Source organism: Mustela putorius, unplaced genomic scaffold (genome assembly GCF_011764305.1).
Source record: "Mustela putorius furo isolate JIRA1106 unplaced genomic scaffold, ASM1176430v1.1 tig00000421_pilon_pilon_pilon, whole genome shotgun sequence".
Taxonomy (NCBI): domain Eukaryota; kingdom Metazoa; phylum Chordata; class Mammalia; order Carnivora; family Mustelidae; genus Mustela; species Mustela putorius.
The window spans coordinates 10,607,665-10,624,603 of record NW_025421375.1 but is presented as its reverse complement, the minus strand read 5'-3'; the positions used below and the strand labels follow the sequence as shown (position 1 = coordinate 10,624,603).

At 44.5% G+C, this 16,939-nt stretch overlaps 2 protein-coding genes across 11 annotated transcripts in view; one reads left to right on the top strand and one right to left on the bottom strand.

Annotated features, from left to right (window-relative positions):
- Positions 1 to 16,939, top strand: part of ELAVL2 (ELAV like RNA binding protein 2) — a 168,322-nt gene that overhangs the window by 23,808 nt on the left and 127,575 nt on the right. For 7 of the 10 annotated variants that reach the window (XM_004761800.3, XM_045079677.1, XM_013061100.2 and 4 more), the window contains exon 1: positions 1,321 to 1,871. The exons of 1 other annotated variant lie outside the window; for it this stretch is intronic. The gene's annotated coding sequence lies outside the window, so the exon portion shown is untranslated. Of the gene's footprint in view, positions 1 to 1,320; positions 1,872 to 5,845; positions 6,082 to 6,237; positions 6,479 to 16,939 lie in introns of those variants that run through there. 2 more of the 10 variants (XM_004761801.3, XM_004761802.3) reach the window with 2 other exon arrangements.
- Positions 5,859 to 6,707, bottom strand: LOC123391988 (basic proline-rich protein-like). The gene has a single exon (XM_045079691.1). It carries the CDS (start codon positions 6,705 to 6,707, stop codon positions 5,859 to 5,861), a length of 849 nt encoding a protein of 282 aa, XP_044935626.1.

The following is a 16,939-nucleotide window of genomic DNA, read 5'->3' as shown; positions in this document are numbered from 1 at the left end:
TAGTTATTTTGCTTTGTGACTATCTGTCCCTTTCCCACCATCCCAATCCGCCCTCCTCCAATCTCTAACTCTTACCTGTGTCTCCTTTTTCTGAATTTTCAAAGATAGCCACTAGTAGTAAACAGGTAAAGGAATTCCTTTTAGAAAGGCATGAGCATCTAGAGAAGATATGTTACATTGTATAAGAAACATACCTACTATCTAGGAAGTTGGCACTGTCAAGATTAAAAGAAGAAATTCAGGCTGAAAAACAACCTACCTCAAGTTAATGTTGTCTCTATTTATACATCAAGTCGATCCTGAGGACTACGTTTTCACTTGGAGGAAGAAATAAATATCATGCACAAAACTATACTTCAGCCTCTTGAATGCTATCAAAATATGGTATTTAATAAACTAGTCTTCAGCTATAAAACAGAAGCATTGGCAGCATTTGGCCTTCTGGCTAAACTTTCTAAATCCTCAGAGAAAGAACCCAGATAAAGGTTCGACTAATTTACTATCAGCAATACGTATGTGGTCCAAGCACCGGACCGCCAGCAAATACAGAGGAGTGGTTTGTTCTAATTTTATATACAGAAGCTCTTTTTGAGTCACCATATACCTCAAAGTAAAGGACCTTAGCTCTGTTCAGTACCTTTTTTCCTGTCAGGATGCTTCTCCTATACTTTTCTAACATGAAATGAAAGCTAATTCAAACCGTGCAGCTTTATTTGAAAGCATTTCTGAATTCATTCTTGCCCTAAAAATAAATAAGAGAGCTGCAATATGCATATATTAAAAGAGAGACAGACATAAAATTGCTTAATATCTAATACAGAATAGTGGAACATAAATCGAAAAAGTCATGCGGGCAAGTAATGGATGTACATTCATCCCTTTCACTCAGATCAAAGAGAGGGAGCTCTCAATGCCTCATACATACCGGACAGAGTTTAATGTTATAAAGAAACGTGCCATAGATGCGGCAGTGATGGCAAGGAAAATGAGTCTTTCGGAAGCAGAAAGATTTAAGAGGAAAGAAGATCATGCCATATCGCAAACTCTGATACTACAGTCCAACCCTCCCACGTTGCTCTTTCCATCTCTTTTTGCTTCTTGCATTTCCCTTCGCCGCCTGTGTTAAGTGTGTACCTCCCCGCACAACTTACCTTGAAACGGGACTCCATTGAGCTCTTGAGAGTGACACAAGCTTCTAGCCAATCGTATCAAGCATGATCGCCCGGGCGGCCTCAATGGAAGCATCCAGACCAATCAGGGTCCTGGGGAGATGAGCAAGTTACGTTGTGGCGCCACTCGGCGTATACTTCCGCGCGTGCTGCCCGGGATAGGAGCCTGGCAGAGCAGCTGCACACACGGCAGTGCGGAGGCAGAGAAGGGGTTGGTGATACGGTGCTATAAATCTGTGGTCCAGTCCACCTCCCTTTTAAGACGTCCTCCCCCCTTATTTCTGTTCTCAGTTAGAGATGCAGCAGCTTACTCCTGTAGCGACCTACTAAAAAGCAACAAGGAGAAAGACATCGTCTTTTTGAAAAAACGTTCTTTCGTCTCTTTTCTTTGTTCCTTCGTTTGTTTTTCTTGCCTCTTTTTGTTTAGTTGAACGGCAATAGGAGGATAGTCTCTTCGTCTTTTTAAACTCTCTTTTTTTAAGTTTCCCCTCCCCTTTCATATTTTTTTTTTTCGCCATTTCTTTTAGCGTTGGACTTTGGGGTCGAAGGCATTTCTTTTTTATTTGCTTCTTTTAAGCCGAGCACAGTTTAGGTTTCGTGCTGTCTTAAGAGAACTATCCAGCAGCTTCTTGCTCATCCTTATTGGGAGAACTGCACCGTTACTTTAAAAACACACATACACAAAAACCTTAAGGGAGAAAGGTAAGTTTCGGTTTGGTTTCTTTAATCATTAGTTGCAGCGATGCGCTGGCAAACCCAGAAAACCTGTAAGTGAGCGGAATACAGAATATGAAGTTAATTGCACATGTTTGTCTCATTTCAAAGCTACTGCTCTGCTTATTAATTCTAGAGAGCTAGACTAAGAGGACGCATGCTTGACGTACTGAATTTTCGCAAATGTCAATGGCAGAAACTTAAGTGGTAAATGTGACTAGAGTAGAGCAGGGGTACAATGGGAGTCTAGGTGTTGAGTGAGCTACGGGATTGAGGTTGGAAGTTCATTTCGTGGGAAGAGAGATAAGTTGGGCTTTGGGGGATGCATGCCTCTACTTTCGCACAGCAGCTAAGGGACTGGAGAGGCTTTAATACCTTTGAGGGAAATCAGAAGCCTGGACTTGCAGATTAGACCAGCGAAAACCCCACACTTAATTGCATTAACCAGATAACATGTGCTGGGGAGATGGGATTGCCAGATGGAATTTAGATGCAACACCAGGCTGCTAGTTGTAGTTGACTGAAAAAGTACATGCCGCCTGAGGGCTAGGGCTAGGGCTGGGGTTAGGGTGGGTAGAAGCTGTCAAAAACTCATCATTGCTAGGTGTGCGGGCTCTAAATCATGGGCGCCAATTACCGTGATTCTTTTTTAAAAGAAGGTAGCCAATTTAGGGCTGCATTCTTAAGTCTGTACCGGATATGAGATTCCCTTTGTTCAGAAAAGCGTAAATAAGATCCTTGGAGCTGTGTCTGTGGAGTGGCGGCTGCCTGGGAGCCTTGCGGCGCTGGGCGCTGGGAAGTGGATTCCAAGCCCTGTCCTTGGTCCTACGCTGCTGACTTTGCCTTCCGCGCGAGGGGAAACCCCTTCGCAGTCGCGAAGATTCACAGTCACCCCAGGAGCCAACTCCGCTACGTTGCCCTCACCCCCTTTCTTACCGCCCCCCCACAATAGCTATTGTTAAACTGACGCAAGGAGAAAGATGGTTGGGGATGAGACGCTGGGCAGACCCATGCTTCCTTTTAACTTTTGTGATTTCTCAGGGTTTGGGAGAAACCAGCAGGCTTTCTACTGCGGAAAAAGAGAAATTAGGGTAGATGTGGGAAAGGGGGGAGAATGTTCATTGGGCGGAGAGGACCGAGAGGGTGATGGTGGCGGTGAAGGAGGTGCTGCCTTTGCCTAAGAGAAGTTTAAATTATTGGCACGAGGGGGTGTGGGTGAGTGTGCGTGAGAGCGCCGGTGTAGTGCTTGCGATGGAGAGAATGGGGAAAAGGTATAAAACCCGCCGGGGTTATTAATTTCTCCCCGCTGTCCACCCTACCCACCCTCCCGGGTCTAAAAGCCAACTTGCGGCCAGCCTCCAGATTCGACTCTGCCATCTCCGGGGCGGTGGGGTCTGGGGATAGCAAGGTGGCAGTGCCTTGTACGGAAGCTCCGCGGCGAATAGGACGTCGCGTGGCCATTGTTGCTTAATTTATGCCCAGCACGTTGCTACGTACCCACCTATTTCACGTCTGTAAAGAATTAATATGAGAGCTATACAACTGTGGCAAATTGGAGGTTGGATACACTCCCCGTTTGCCATTTTCAAGTACCGGTTAGCGAAACTGATGTCGAGACTGGGTATTTTCTCTTCTAATTGCCAGCTGCAGATCTGGCTTTATTGTGGCCTGAGTGAGAGAAACAGTCAACCGTTTAGTATTTACTCTTAACACTGCTGGGATGGGATGAATGTCTCTTACTTTCTCCCCGAAATGCACGGGTTCTTTCCCCGCCCCCACTCACTATAAACACTTCATGTTGGTTAAGATTCTACACCTTTAGCCCATCCCCACACCCCCCGCCCCCTCTCCATCTTCTGGATGTAGGGAATAGAGAGATGGAGATGGGTTATTTCTTAGGCCTATACTGCAATTTATAAAATGCAAGCTTAAAGTGGAGGGGTGGGGGAAGAGTACAGAGTAGACAATAGTAACTGAACAAATTATTTTCCTAATTAAAAAAATAAAAATAAGTTCTTAAAGGTCAGGGAAAAAGTGCATGTTTTAGGGGTGATAGAGTAGAAAAGCTGTGTGGGCCTGTAAGACTTCCTTCGTAAAATGGCTTCTTAAATGGGACATCTGAAAGGTTTGTCAGAATCTGGACAAATAAGTGTACAAAACCAGAAAATTTTGATTTTTAAAAGTCGCTTTTTGGAGGATTTAAAAAAGTAACTGTTTCTCAGTTTTTATTGTCATTCCCTAAATCTGTCTGTCTTACACCAATCTCTCCTGGGTTCTTCTCTTTTTTAACCAAGTGCTTAGGCACCTCATTTTAACCTGTTCTGGAGTTCTCCATGAAAAACGCAACGTTTGCAGGTCGAAGTGGATTGGAAGACTTAGGGAACTCTGTAGAGAGGTCTCCCATAACTTCAAAAAGTCAGCTTCAGGGAGTAGGGCGTAGGGCATTCTAAGAGTTTTAGGCTTAGACTGGCAAATGTGGTAGGCCCATTTTTGCCTAACGTTTGGAATCAGGCATTTTTTAGCAACCCGCCTGCTTGGGAAAGGAATATTATAATTAACTGTTTAGAGGGAGGTCAAAGAGGCGCAGGCGCTTTGAGCTGTTTTCCCAGTAACCCCGTGCAAAGTCAATTAAGGTCATTTAATTGCTAATCGGATTTGGGGTGACAACAGAAATGCTGATATAGAATCAATTAGCTATTTCTGGTGTCCCCAGTCAGGGTCCCTCAAATTAAGGGGTAGATTGTCTCCATTTCGATTATGGTTAAAGGCCTTACCTTACTACGCCTGATTTGAATTCGTCCAAGAGGGCAATTTTGTCTCCTCCACCCCCGCCCCGGGCTAAAGGAGTCCTTCTTCCATTCTCTCCCCCACCTCCCCGCCCCGCCCGTCGCGTGGGGGCGGGGAGCCCTGGGCGCCCTTAGCGGACCTTGCTGCATCAAACCCGCATCATGCCCTTGAAGCTGTAACCTCGGTCACGTTCTTGCGGCGACTCAGTCGCCCACTGCTCAGTTCCTTTCTCTTAACTCCTGAGATTTCAGGTAGGTATGACAGGTGATATTTTAAGTGCAGTTTTTAAGGGGGAAGGGTTAAAACAGAAGCCTTCGCAATGAAAACCACAACAACACGACAGGTGCTCTCATAATTAAGCGGCTGAGCAGGTGTAAAAACGTGTTACCACCGCGTGGCTCGGGGTCGGTTTTGACTCCCAGTCGCGGGGCTGAGTCTGAGGACAGGCACAGGTTTTTCTAGGAGAGAGGCGATTGAGCTGGGCGTGGGGGCGGACCAAGGCTAAGCAGCGATGTGACGCCCCCTCCGTGAAGAGTTGGCCGTTTCAGGGCTAACGTGGGGGGCGTTGGAAGGATGCAGAGAGCGGCAGGCTCTTGTATAGTCGAGTGCAGGATTTCCTACTTTGCGTTTGAAGCAGAGTATAGCACCCCGCACAGGTACTCGGGCTTATTTGAACGTCAGATTCCATCTAGAGAGGCAGAGTGGGGTAGCCGGGGCTAAGCCTTTAGTTTTCCGCCAAGGGACAGGACCCTTGGGCTGTGAAGTAGGGGAAAAAAGAACCTTTTGACTCCGCTTGCAATATATGCGTATGTATGTCTGTTTGTACACTTGATGCACATATACCTCAAAGTAACCCCCGCGCTCTGGCTCCCAGTTAGCGCCTGAAACCTCGGGGTTTGCAAACTTGCACCTGGCATCTACAGCTACTGGGCGCGCGACGCTCTCCGCGCTGCCAGGGAACCTGGTCCCAGAGCTTGTTCGGAATCGGAACACGGGAGGGACGAGCGGAGCGGCCGCAGCCGGGCGTCTTCTCGCAGGCACCCACCCGCGGGCGGCCGGGCAGGGCACGCGCCGGCGGCGGCAGTCGCGGCGCCGCTAACTCGCCGCCGGCCCCGCCTCCTGGCGCTCTTCCAAGCAAGCCCCTCCTCCCCGCCCCGCTACAAACGGCGGGACCGCGGCGCCTGGGCGTCACTGAGGCAGCTGCCGGCCGGGTGAGGAGGCCGGTCGCCGGCGCGACGCGGGTAGGGCGGGGGTTTCACCGGGTTCCAGTCCGCCTTCCCGCCTCCGCCAGGACTGGGGACGCCGCCGCCGCCACCGCCTCTCCGCGGAGCCCGCCCGGAGCGACTCCTCCGCGGCTGTGCTGACGGCTGGCGGCGCGAGCCGTAGTAGCTGCAGCTCCGAGTCGTAGCAGGCAAGTGCGGGGGGTGTGGGAGTGGGGGCGGGGAAGGCGGGCACGCGGCGCCTGGCCTCGGGTCTGTTTTGGACGCCGAAGCTAAGGGCTGTGCGCGGCGCCGCGGCGCCGAGCGGAGTCCGGCCTCCGCTAGGTGGGAGCCCTAGACCGGCCTCGGGCGGGAACGCCGGTGGGGGTGGCGGAGGTTGTGCACGCGAAGTTCCTAGAGCTCGGCCCCTTGCGGCGGGAGTAGAGGGAATTGGGCTTCTCGGGAGGTGGCACCGCCCCTCCTGTGGGCACAAGCTGGTTGGGGGCGGCGGGAGCCGAGCGGGGCCAGTCGCACCAGGCAGCGTGCTCAGGCCTGGACGTGCCCCGGTACGGCCGCGTGTAGCGCCGGGAGAGCTGCGCCCAGACGCAGGTGAGTGCTTCGGAGGGAAAGTGGGGGAAGGGGGTTTTTCTAGAAAAAGGGCAGGATTCCTGTGGCGGACTGGCAACCCCGTCTGTGGGAGGCTGTGTGCACTGGGTTCTCCAGTCGGATGGTGTCTGGTGGCGTGCCCACTTGGTACGGCGCTTCCTCGCGCGTGGTCCTTGGAGCTCCTGGGGCGTCTGGAGACTTGGAGCGGCCACGCAGTGTGCGGAGGTGGCATGGGACTGGAGGCGGCCAGGGCAGAGCAAAGAGGATTCCCCCGGGCCGCTCGCTCTCTTGCGCGGTATTAGGTGAGGCAGGGCGCAGCCGCGCGAGGTCGCCGCTCACGGTGGCATCCTGGGTTTGAGCGCGGGCAGTGCGCTGGGCGGGAATCGCCAGGCGGGCCGGGCCGCCGGGCGAGGTGGACTCGGGGCTTTGGCTCGCTCGCTCGTAGGTTGCGGCAGCTGCGCCTCCAGCTCGGCGGGGAGGGCCGGCCACTTGCGGCCCCCGTGCACGGACGAGTGTGCGTGCACTGGTGCGACTGGTGGTCTCGCGGGGACCAACATCGGTTCACCAGCAGATGCTCCTCCAGTGGTCTTGACAATGACCAGCAGGCAGTCTTTCCACAGCGTTGCCTTAAAAGCCTACTTGTTATCCTGGAGGATCGGGGCGCAAAACCTTGTCTCTAGATGTGAGCTATGAGCACGGAGTTGTAGCTGTCCAGATGGCCATTTAAAATAGTGTGTATTTAAAAAGATCATCTTTATGATAAAAATTTCATCTCCTGTCTTCTCTCTACATTTTCTGAGAATGTGAGAAAGGAGGACTTGTTCCCGAATATCTATTCTCTTTCATTCCCTCCCCAAAGAATGGTGCTTAGCAATGCTACGTGAATATATTTGCCGTCAAGGACAAAGACTTTTTTGAAACTTAATTTTTTGGTGGATCTACCCATAATTCTGTCTTAATTAAAATATCTCAGTCCCAAACTTATGACAAATAAGTCCATTGTAAACCACTCGAATACCAGTTGGGGTGTAGTTTCCCCATCTCTTTAAAAAATCAGTTTGAATTACTGGCTAGTTGCTCTTGAAGAGAATCTTCTCAAGAACCGTTTCCTCAGAGTCCTTTGAATTTTTCATTTGTGCTAAGCACGCTCTTTCTTGTGGAAGCTGACCTGGAGTCTCCATTTTGGTGAGCGGGCAGGAAAGCTTTCCTGGATCTACTTTTTCTCATCTAGATCTTTGGGTCTAGAAATGGTGACTGTTTTCCTTGGATGGACTGGAACATTACTGCATTTGTTTTTGGGTTATTCCTTATTAGAGATCTGTAGGAGTGGTGATTTTAATACTGCTCAGGTGAAGTGTGTGTGCATACTTAGAGAAAGTTCCTTTGGAAATGGGGAAGGAAAGGGAAAACAGGGCAAGAAGAAAATGTGTCTGGAAAGTAATGGTTGGGGTGGAGTAGGAAAAATTAAATTATGAAGAAACATTACATGCAATTTGATACGATTCCTCTGCCTTTTTTTTTTCTTTCTTTCTTTTTCCTTCTTGTGAGAATGAATTTGTGTGATCAAACTGGGCCCTTATTGCCCATTTGGGCAACTTGGTGCTGCCACCTTTTGGGGAATGAAGTTTTTTTTTTTTTTTTTACCCTTCAAAGACAGCCTGAGGCTGTCATTTAAGGCCCCCCATTTTATCGGTCTGTAGGTGTTTCCTTCACTGTATAGTGTTTGCTCTTAGGAATCAGGTCAGCTCTTTTAAAATGTACACACACACTATTACTGTGGATGAAGAGAATTTTTGTTTTAGGGTATGCTCCTGTAATAGCATAGGTACTCACAAACTGTTAAGTGTGGCCAGACCTGTTATTTACTACTGAACCTTATTTTCTAGGCTAAGAATGAATGAGTTCCTTTTGTGGTTTTCATTTGTTTCTTGGGGGTTGAACAGGGTTGCTTGGTTCTGGTTAATGCTTCTGCGTAGGAGAAGTAAAGTCCTTCTCTGCCTGGGTTTTACACTTTTAGTTATGACCTCTCTCCTGGTGTGACATGGAACAGCAGTGCTCTAAGTGACATTTCTACTATCCCCTTCCTTAATCTACCCTTTTGGACCTTTATATACAGACAGATGTTTCTGGTTGAATCCTTATTACCACTTTCGGCCATTCCAGCCTTCTATATGCTTTTCTGGTTGGCATTATAATTTTTAAAAAATACTGCTTTCCATCCCTTCTTCCCCCACCTCTCTTTCTTTTATTCTAAAAGCAAGTCACAAGTTTTCTTTAAGGATACAGCAGAGCCATCCTGAATACCCTGACTTCTAAACTGGGATCAACCTTTCTTTGATGGGAATTTTTTTTTTTTTTAAACCTGGTATACTTTTCAGACCTTACCATGGCACAAGAACACCACAGTGGCACGTTATTCTTCATGTTCTTTTTTTCCCAAAGGACTGGATATTCCAAAATAGCATCTTATCAAGACTGACTTTACTGTTTACCTTTTTGCTAGATTGGTCCGCATGGTAGGGTCACTTCTTTTGCTCTCATTCAAAGTATTACTAAAGGTACCATAACATGTTATTTTACTACCTTTGTGACCAATACTGTTTATTTGGAAATAAGGAGGCTAGAGGTCCGTGGTACTTAGCTTGGTCAGGTTATTTATTTATTAATTTTTTCATGGCATTTCAGGAGGCTGTATAGGTGAGGTGGTATGGGGCTGGGTCGTATGTCACCCCGTGGAAAACCAACCTGTAGCCGGCTAATCCAGTTCTTTCTTATTCTTGGATATTCAGCTGGACAGGCCAGTCTTCACAGTAAGCTGCCACATTTGACGTTCGGTTTTGTTTTTAAGCGTGAGTACTTGGTTCGAAGCAGAACTGCTTTATGGGCTTGTAACCTCTGCCGTCTTAACTGCGCTCCCTTGAAATTCTTAAATTTTTGAACAAGGGGACCCTCTTCTTTCCTTTTACACTGGGATCCACAGATTACATAGCTTATCCTGGTTAGAGTCTTAATCGTCTGATAATGTTTTTAGCTGCCAATAATGCTTCTTAATGCTAATATATTAAAGAACTGTTTGAAGGCCTTATGCACTGGTGATGCCACACCCAACTCTTGAATTAACTCTATAGTGGACATCATACAGAATGTTCACTTGGTTTGGCCAGTTTCATTTTATAGATCCGTGGAAGTCTTCACTGGTTCTGGTTACTCACAGAACCCACATTTGTGTACTTTAATGCCAAACTCATTGTTTTTTCTGTTTCTAATTTGGGAAGAACATTTAAGTTCTATTTGATTTTAGAGACTAATTGGTTTGCAATCTTAGTTGATTTTTCTTCTTGATTTTAAGTAATATAAATCTGCTAAGCAGAAATAAAAGGTGCTTAAGCTTAGAAGGCAGTAAATTGTTTTAAGGCTTTGTGTATTAAAAAATACACATTTTATTATGGTTTAACTAGCATTGGCAACTTTTGGAATCTGAACTAAAAATAGGAATTAGTATAGTAAAATCCTGCGGTGGTTTTACGGAATATGTAGGAAAATTTTCACTAACCAGAAATAAACAGATTTGGCTTTCAGCATGCATGAGCCTATCATAATTTTAATTTTAGTAAGATCACAGGAGAATATTTTTTAAGAGAATATGGCTTGATATGTCTTTATCCTTGTATTTTGTATAAAGCAGAAGGTGACTCTTTTGTAACATGCAGAAGGTGCATTCCTATACACATCTTCCCCTTCCCCTTTAATACCAGTACTACCTATCCAGAGGTTGGACTACATTAAAATGTTTACTTGTAGGGGTGTCTGGGTAGGGCTCAGTTGTTAAGCAGCTGCCTTTGGCTTAGGTCGTGATCCCAGGGTCCTGGGATTGAGCCCAGAGTTGGGCTCCTTGCTCAGCAGGGAGCCTGCTTCTCCCTCTCTTTGCTCTCTCACTCTCTCTGTGTCAAATAAATAAATAAAATCTTTAAAAAAAAAATCTACTTCTTGTAAAGGTATGATTTTCTCGGAGTTATGGGTTAGGTTTTGAAGGCATCAATTTCACTGATACTCTTAAGTGTATATTTCCCTTTTGAGAGTTGCTGAATAGTTTTGAGTGATGACATACAGGTTTTCCTTTTAATAAATCTTCATACAGAGAAGGATGATTGCTTTGGGAAGGAGTGGGATAGGTAAAATAACTAAGGTCCTAGGAATATGTGGCAGGAGATTGAAACTAAACCAATTTGGAGGTTGCCTTAAAAATTGCAAGTAACTTTTTTTCTTTTTTTAAACTTGCACGTTTGTAGTTCTTATGTGTTATTTCCATATCTGATTTCCACTCTCTTGGTTTGACTGATTTATTTATTTTGAAAATGAGAGCTTTTCTTTATTAAGCTTATTTATTATGAGACAGTAAAATGATAGTTTTTGTTTTGTTTTAACATGTTGAAGGTTTTGCTTTAGGTAAGTTTTGAACTCCTGAGTTGAGTATCTGTATATTTTTTCCTAGTCTAATCTAATGGTAATAGACTCATACCAGCCTTTTCCCTTGCTTTAAAAGGAGTCAGTCTCATAAAAAAGAAATTTACATTCTACATGACTAGCTTTTCTTTTCCTACAGAATTTTTGTTGTTGTAGGGTGTTCATTACTGGAGATGATTTTAGCAATTTTAGAGGCTGTATTAATAGAATGTCATCAAAATCCATATTTTCATAAATATCAAGCAGATTACCTTTTTAGGACAGGTTTTTTATTTTACTTCATTTTGCTTTTAGTTAGCAGTGGTCAAACTCACTTCAAGCTTTATTAGACATTTTCTTGACTAGTTTTTATTTCTTCGACAGAATAGGGATGCTTAACTTTCCTGTATCTTTGTTACGGAATTCCTGTAAAATTGACATTTCTTGTTAGTATTGAGTTCTGAAGAAAGCTGTGAGCCCTTTCTACCTAGAGAAATGTACATACACCAAAATTGCCATACAGTTTTTACCGTCTAGCCCTCAGGATTCAAGAGGCTTAAAATAAGGTTTCCGTTTGGGAAATAGGACCTCGAGTATTAGAGTTGTCCTCTATTCTGGTGCGGGGGGAAGCTCTTCGATTCAGTGCCCATCAGCTATGGCCTTAGCAATGTGGGCTCTTCATTGAAGGCAAATTCTAACCTTCCTTGTCTCCGCATAGTTTGTTTTAAAATCCATTCTGATTTTGTAAACAAATATTACACATGTAAGGTCTTGTGGTGAGCACAGTGCTGCCAGTTTAGCTACCGAGTTGTCTTGCCTCAGTAGGTTTTGTCACTTAAGTTGAAATTCTTAATTTAGCAGAGCCAGGTGGAATATACTATAGGCTGGAAGCTTGAAGTTTCCGTTGTCTGGTCTAGGGCTCCGTTACTTATGTCCTTGGTTTCTTAACCTTTTTGAGTATAAAAGCTTACCCTCCACATCTCAAGGACGAGGTGATGATGAGCATACGGGAAGTATGAGATTTTTTTGGCAGTAGATTGACAACGTTTACTGAATTGGAAAGGTGGTAATAAGTGGTTCCCACTGATTAGTTTTATATATTTGGCCTTCAGTGCATTATTATTAACCACAATTTTAAGTGATTCTTTATAATGTATCATGATATAATGCGTATTTCTGCCATGGAGAAAGAAGATCCCCATACTGCCGGGAGGTTTTGAGAGAATTGTGTCTTTGAGCATTTCGGTATGGAAATAGGTATAAATATATCTATGATGATGGGATTTGGAAGGGAAGTTTAAAATGCATTTTTTTTTTTCTGGAAAATATAAATAATGTTAAAAAATTACATGTGAAATTATGAGAATTTAGCCAGCTAACATTCCAGGAATATAAATGTCTCAATTTAAATATTCCATCTTTTTTTCAATGAGAAATCAGATTTTTAAATTTAAGCATTTAAATTAAAATAATCAGTCTGTATTTTTCTGATTTGAATTTTGTTTAATCTCTTATCAAGGGATCTATTCCTCTACATCACAAAATGGAGTTTACATAGAAACACATTTTTTTCCCTGCTTGTTTCAATACCCTCTTACCAGCCTTAAGTGAAAAGTCATTGATGGATGCCCTGTCAAGTAAGTTATTGGAAATTGTTCACTTGTTCAGTTTTTATAGGATGTTTAACACTTTTTTATTCTTTGGGCATTGTGTGTGTATCAGAAGCACATGAGGTATTTCTCAAAGCAAATAAATCACTGTGTATTTGAAAATAAATTCAGCGAATTGGGTAAGGTTAGGAAAATATTTCGTGAACTGACTGTGCTTGATCTTGAGTTTACTCTGAGCTACTTTTGAAAGTCCGTTTTTAAAAATCTCCCTGATTCCGCTTCTCTGCTGGAGGCCCCTCTGGTGATGTGAGGATCCCCCACCATTACTGCAGAGCTAGCTGGGCTGTACTACGTATACAGAGTTTATTATAGAGTGAGCAAGTTTTTATAACCTATTCACAGGTAAGGTCTGTTTCCCAGTGGGTTTACTCAACACTGCTTTCTTTCCCTGAGGTGCTACTTACTGGTTGCTGGCTTATTTTGTTTAAAACCCCTGGGGCCCTTTGTGGCCCATGGCTGTGAATGACTCATGGACTTTTCCCAAATACTAGGTCATCAGTGCTTTTGACTTTCATCATTCCCCACCATTGTCTCTGCAAGGAACCTGATCTACCCAAAGCCTTCCTCTCTTCTCTTTGACAGGTCTGTGCTAGCCCTCTGTCCCCTAGTTACCTGTCTATGCTTCTGAGCCCTGTGGTAGTTCTAACTCTAGCCTGGCCATTCTGGGTCAGGAGCAGCCTAGTCACTTGTCTCTTTATTTTTTTCATTTGGCTTGTACCTTTCCATTGGCTCTTAAGCATTTTATTACAGTTTATTCATTGAAGAATATCTTCTGTGACCAAGTGAATTGATGCTATTAGAGGACAAAAAGGAGAAATGGGTATCCATGGACAGAGTTTCTTCCATCTGTCCCAAATGATGACCAGAGGTTACCTATGGTATGTATTTGTTTCATTTTGGCTTAACCTCCCACCCACCCCGCCCCAAATAATTTCTTTGAAAGCAAGCAAGCCTGTGTGTATGGTAGGGGCAGAGGGATAGGAGAGAATCTCCAGCTGACTCTGTGCTGAGCATAGAGCCTGACATGGGTCTGATCCTACAACCCTGAGATCATGACCCCCGCTGAAACCAAGTCAGATGACCAAATGACTGAGCCACCCAGGCTCACTTTTTTTTTTTTTTTTTTTTTTAAGTAGTAAACAACATGTGTTGGAAAGGATATGGAGAAGGGAGATTCCTCTTACACTGTTGGTGGGAATGCAAGTTGGTGCAGCCACTTTGGAAAACAGTGTGGAGATTCCTTAAGAAATTAAATATAGAGCTACCCTATGATCCTGCAATTGCACTACTGGGTATTTACCCCAAAGATCAGATGTAGTGAAAAGAAGGGCCATCTGTACCCCAGTGTTCATAGCAGCAACGGCCACAGTCACCAAACTGGAAACAACCCAGATGCCCTTCAACGGATGAATGGATAAAGAAGATATGGTCCATATATGCTATGGAGTATTATGCCTTCATCATAAAGGATGAATACCCAACTTTTGTATCAACATGGATGGGACTGGAAGAGATTATGCTGAGTAAAATAAGTCAGGCAGAGGGAGTCAGTTATCATAGGGTTTCACTTATTTGTGGGGCATAAGAAATAACGCGGAGGACACGGGGAGATGGAGAGGAAGAAGTGAGTTGGGGGAAATTGGAGGGGGAGACGAACCGTGAGAGACTTGGACTCTAAGAAACAAACTGAGGGTTTTGGAGGGGAGGGGGGATGGGGGTTGGGGGTTGGGTGAGCCTGGTGGTGGGTATTATGGAGGGCACATATTGCATGGAGCACTGGGTGTGGTGCATAAACAATGAATTCTGGGACACTGAAAAGAAATAAAAAATAAATAAAAATTTAAAAAAAGGAGTTAAGTGTTGATTTAGGTGCTGGGAAGTATCATTTAAAGATCTAGAACTATATTTAATGTCTCTTGAAAAGTTGGTAGGGTGGAGTAACACAGGGCCAATATTTGTCAACTGCATCCTTTATATGGAGTATGATTTATTTCACTTCAGATTAAATTCCTGCCTGGCTTTTTTGGGTATTTGAGCTATGACTTTGTGACAGTTCCTAAGGCTATGGAAATTAAAAATTTTCTTAGATATAAAGACAAAGGCAGGAGTGCTTAAGATTTCATTTTGATTGTGCTTGTAAATATTTGAATTATGTTAGACCACTGTGTGTAAATTTAGATTTTGTGGACTCCTTTACCTCATTTGGAGAAGTCTCCTTAATCTCTGATCTAAAAGAGATTTTCTCCTTCTTTTAGAAGATACAGTGGTTTATTTTACCCTTCCCCCCCTCTTCCCAGGATTTTAGACCTGCCCCTACTGGGAGTGGGAATTTCTTCCTGCTGGTCATCTGCTTGTATTCGTTCACATGCTTTATGGTCAGCAGAAGTTGCTTGGGTGCTGTGAAAACTAATAGGATGTTATGAGCTGTTTAAAAGAGGCCTGTGGCCCACCTGCTAACTGCATTGCTGATGATGTCAGCTTAGAAGAGACATTTTCCCTTTAGATTGCTGTAAAAAAAAAAAAAAGAACTGATATGAGAGGTTACCAGGTGTGAGGTTTGTGTATGTTGTTTGTCTCTCCTCTTCCTCCTGTTATTTTTTTTTTTTTTTTCAGCCTTCAGCCTTTTCTGCACTTCTCTAGAAAGAGCAAGTCAGCTTCAGCAAAGGTTTCTCCCATGTGTGCAGTAGAGCAAGCTGACGCACCAGCAGAAGTAGAAAGAGGTTCCGCATAATCATGTTTGGACCAGTGCTGTAATTTAATTTTTTTTTACTTTTTTTTTTTAAGCTTTTATTTCTTCATTTGACAGAGAGAGTGAGAGAGAGCATAAGGCCAGGGCAGTGGGGAAAGAGAGGGAGCAGACTCCCTGCTGAGTAGGGAGCCTGGTGTGGAACTCCATCCCAGGACCATGGAATCATGACTTGAGTTGAAGGCAGACGCCCAACCATCTGAGCCACCCAGGAGCCCCTAATTTTTTTTTTTTTTTTAACAATAAGGAAGTTGGATATTCTTAATCTGCTCCTGAGCCTAATAGCACAATTTGAATAGCAGAGAGCAACTTTGGTGTGTGTTAATGTCTAGTGAGATGAAGGCAGATGAATGGTAAGTAGGTAGAAAATGTCAGTGTAGGGCCTTCCTTTTGGTGACTTGACACACTTATATTTCTGATTAACTTTTTTTTTTTTTAAAGATTTTATTTATTTATTTGACAGAGAGAGACACAGTGAGAGAGGGAACACAAGCAGGGGGAGTGGGAGACAGAGAAGGATGCTCTTTGCCTAGCAGAGAGCCCAGTGCAGGACTCGATCCCAGGATGGGATCATAACCTGAGCTGAAGGCAGATGTTTAACGACTGAGCCACCCAGGTGCCCCTCTAGTTTAACTTTTTGTTCAGACTGGCAAACAGATAAGAAGATCTGTTTGATCAACCTGGCACTGATGTGTAGTGTGTGAGGACGGAACAATGCCTGTAAAGCCCCGTTCTCCTGGTAGCCACTTGAGGTAGACCAGTCTAAATGAGGAATTAGAATATGGCCCTCTATTGAACATCTTAGCAAAACCTTTCTGAATAGTAATAGGAGCGTAATGCTGGCAGTTTAAAAGTTGGTGCAGTCTCCAGCCCATCCGCTTTTTTCCCCCCCATACTTGGGATGTGAGTAAAAGTATATGCTAATTTTAAAAACCTGATTTTGGATTAACTATGTATATAGTTCTGAAAAAATTATAGGTATATTCTGAAATTTTTAAAAACATGTCCTTTTTTAAAAAATGTTTGGTGGGAGAGGGGGGAGATGTGCATGCATACCAGCAAGTGAGTGAGCATGGGCTGGGAGAGGGGCAAATGAAGATGGAGGAGCAGATTCCCCCCTGAGCACTGAGCACAACTGGGGCTCAATCCCAGGAACCTGGGATCATGACCTGAGCTGAAGGCAGATGCTTAATTGACTGAGCCACCAGGCAACCCTCTGAACTTGTTTCTGAGAGGCACTTAAAAAGAACTCTTGGGGGGTGCCTGGGTGGCTCAGTGGGTTAAGCCTCTGCCTTCAGCTCAGGTCATGATCTCAGGGTCCTGGGATCCAGCCCCACATCAGGCTCTCTGCTCCGCAGGGAGCCTGCTTCCCCTTCTCTCTCTGCCTGACTCTCTGCCTATTTGTGATCTCTCTCTCTGTCGAATAAATAAATAAAATTTAAAAAAAACAACCCCCAAAGAGAACCTCTTGGTACCAAGGCTACCAGTCCTCTTCCTTGATTATATGATTCTTTTAGATGAATATGTTACTTATTTTAATATACCCTGGATCATCTGGTTGATGGGCTTCTAGGGTGTCTTCATTGTTGGTTTGGTTGAGGAATT

Bases quoted from the DNA above. Each gene is read 5' to 3' on its own strand.
- LOC123391988 (XM_045079691.1), bottom strand. From the start codon at position 6,707: ATGCCACCTCCGCACACTGCGTGGCCGCTCCAAGTCTCCAGACGCCCC.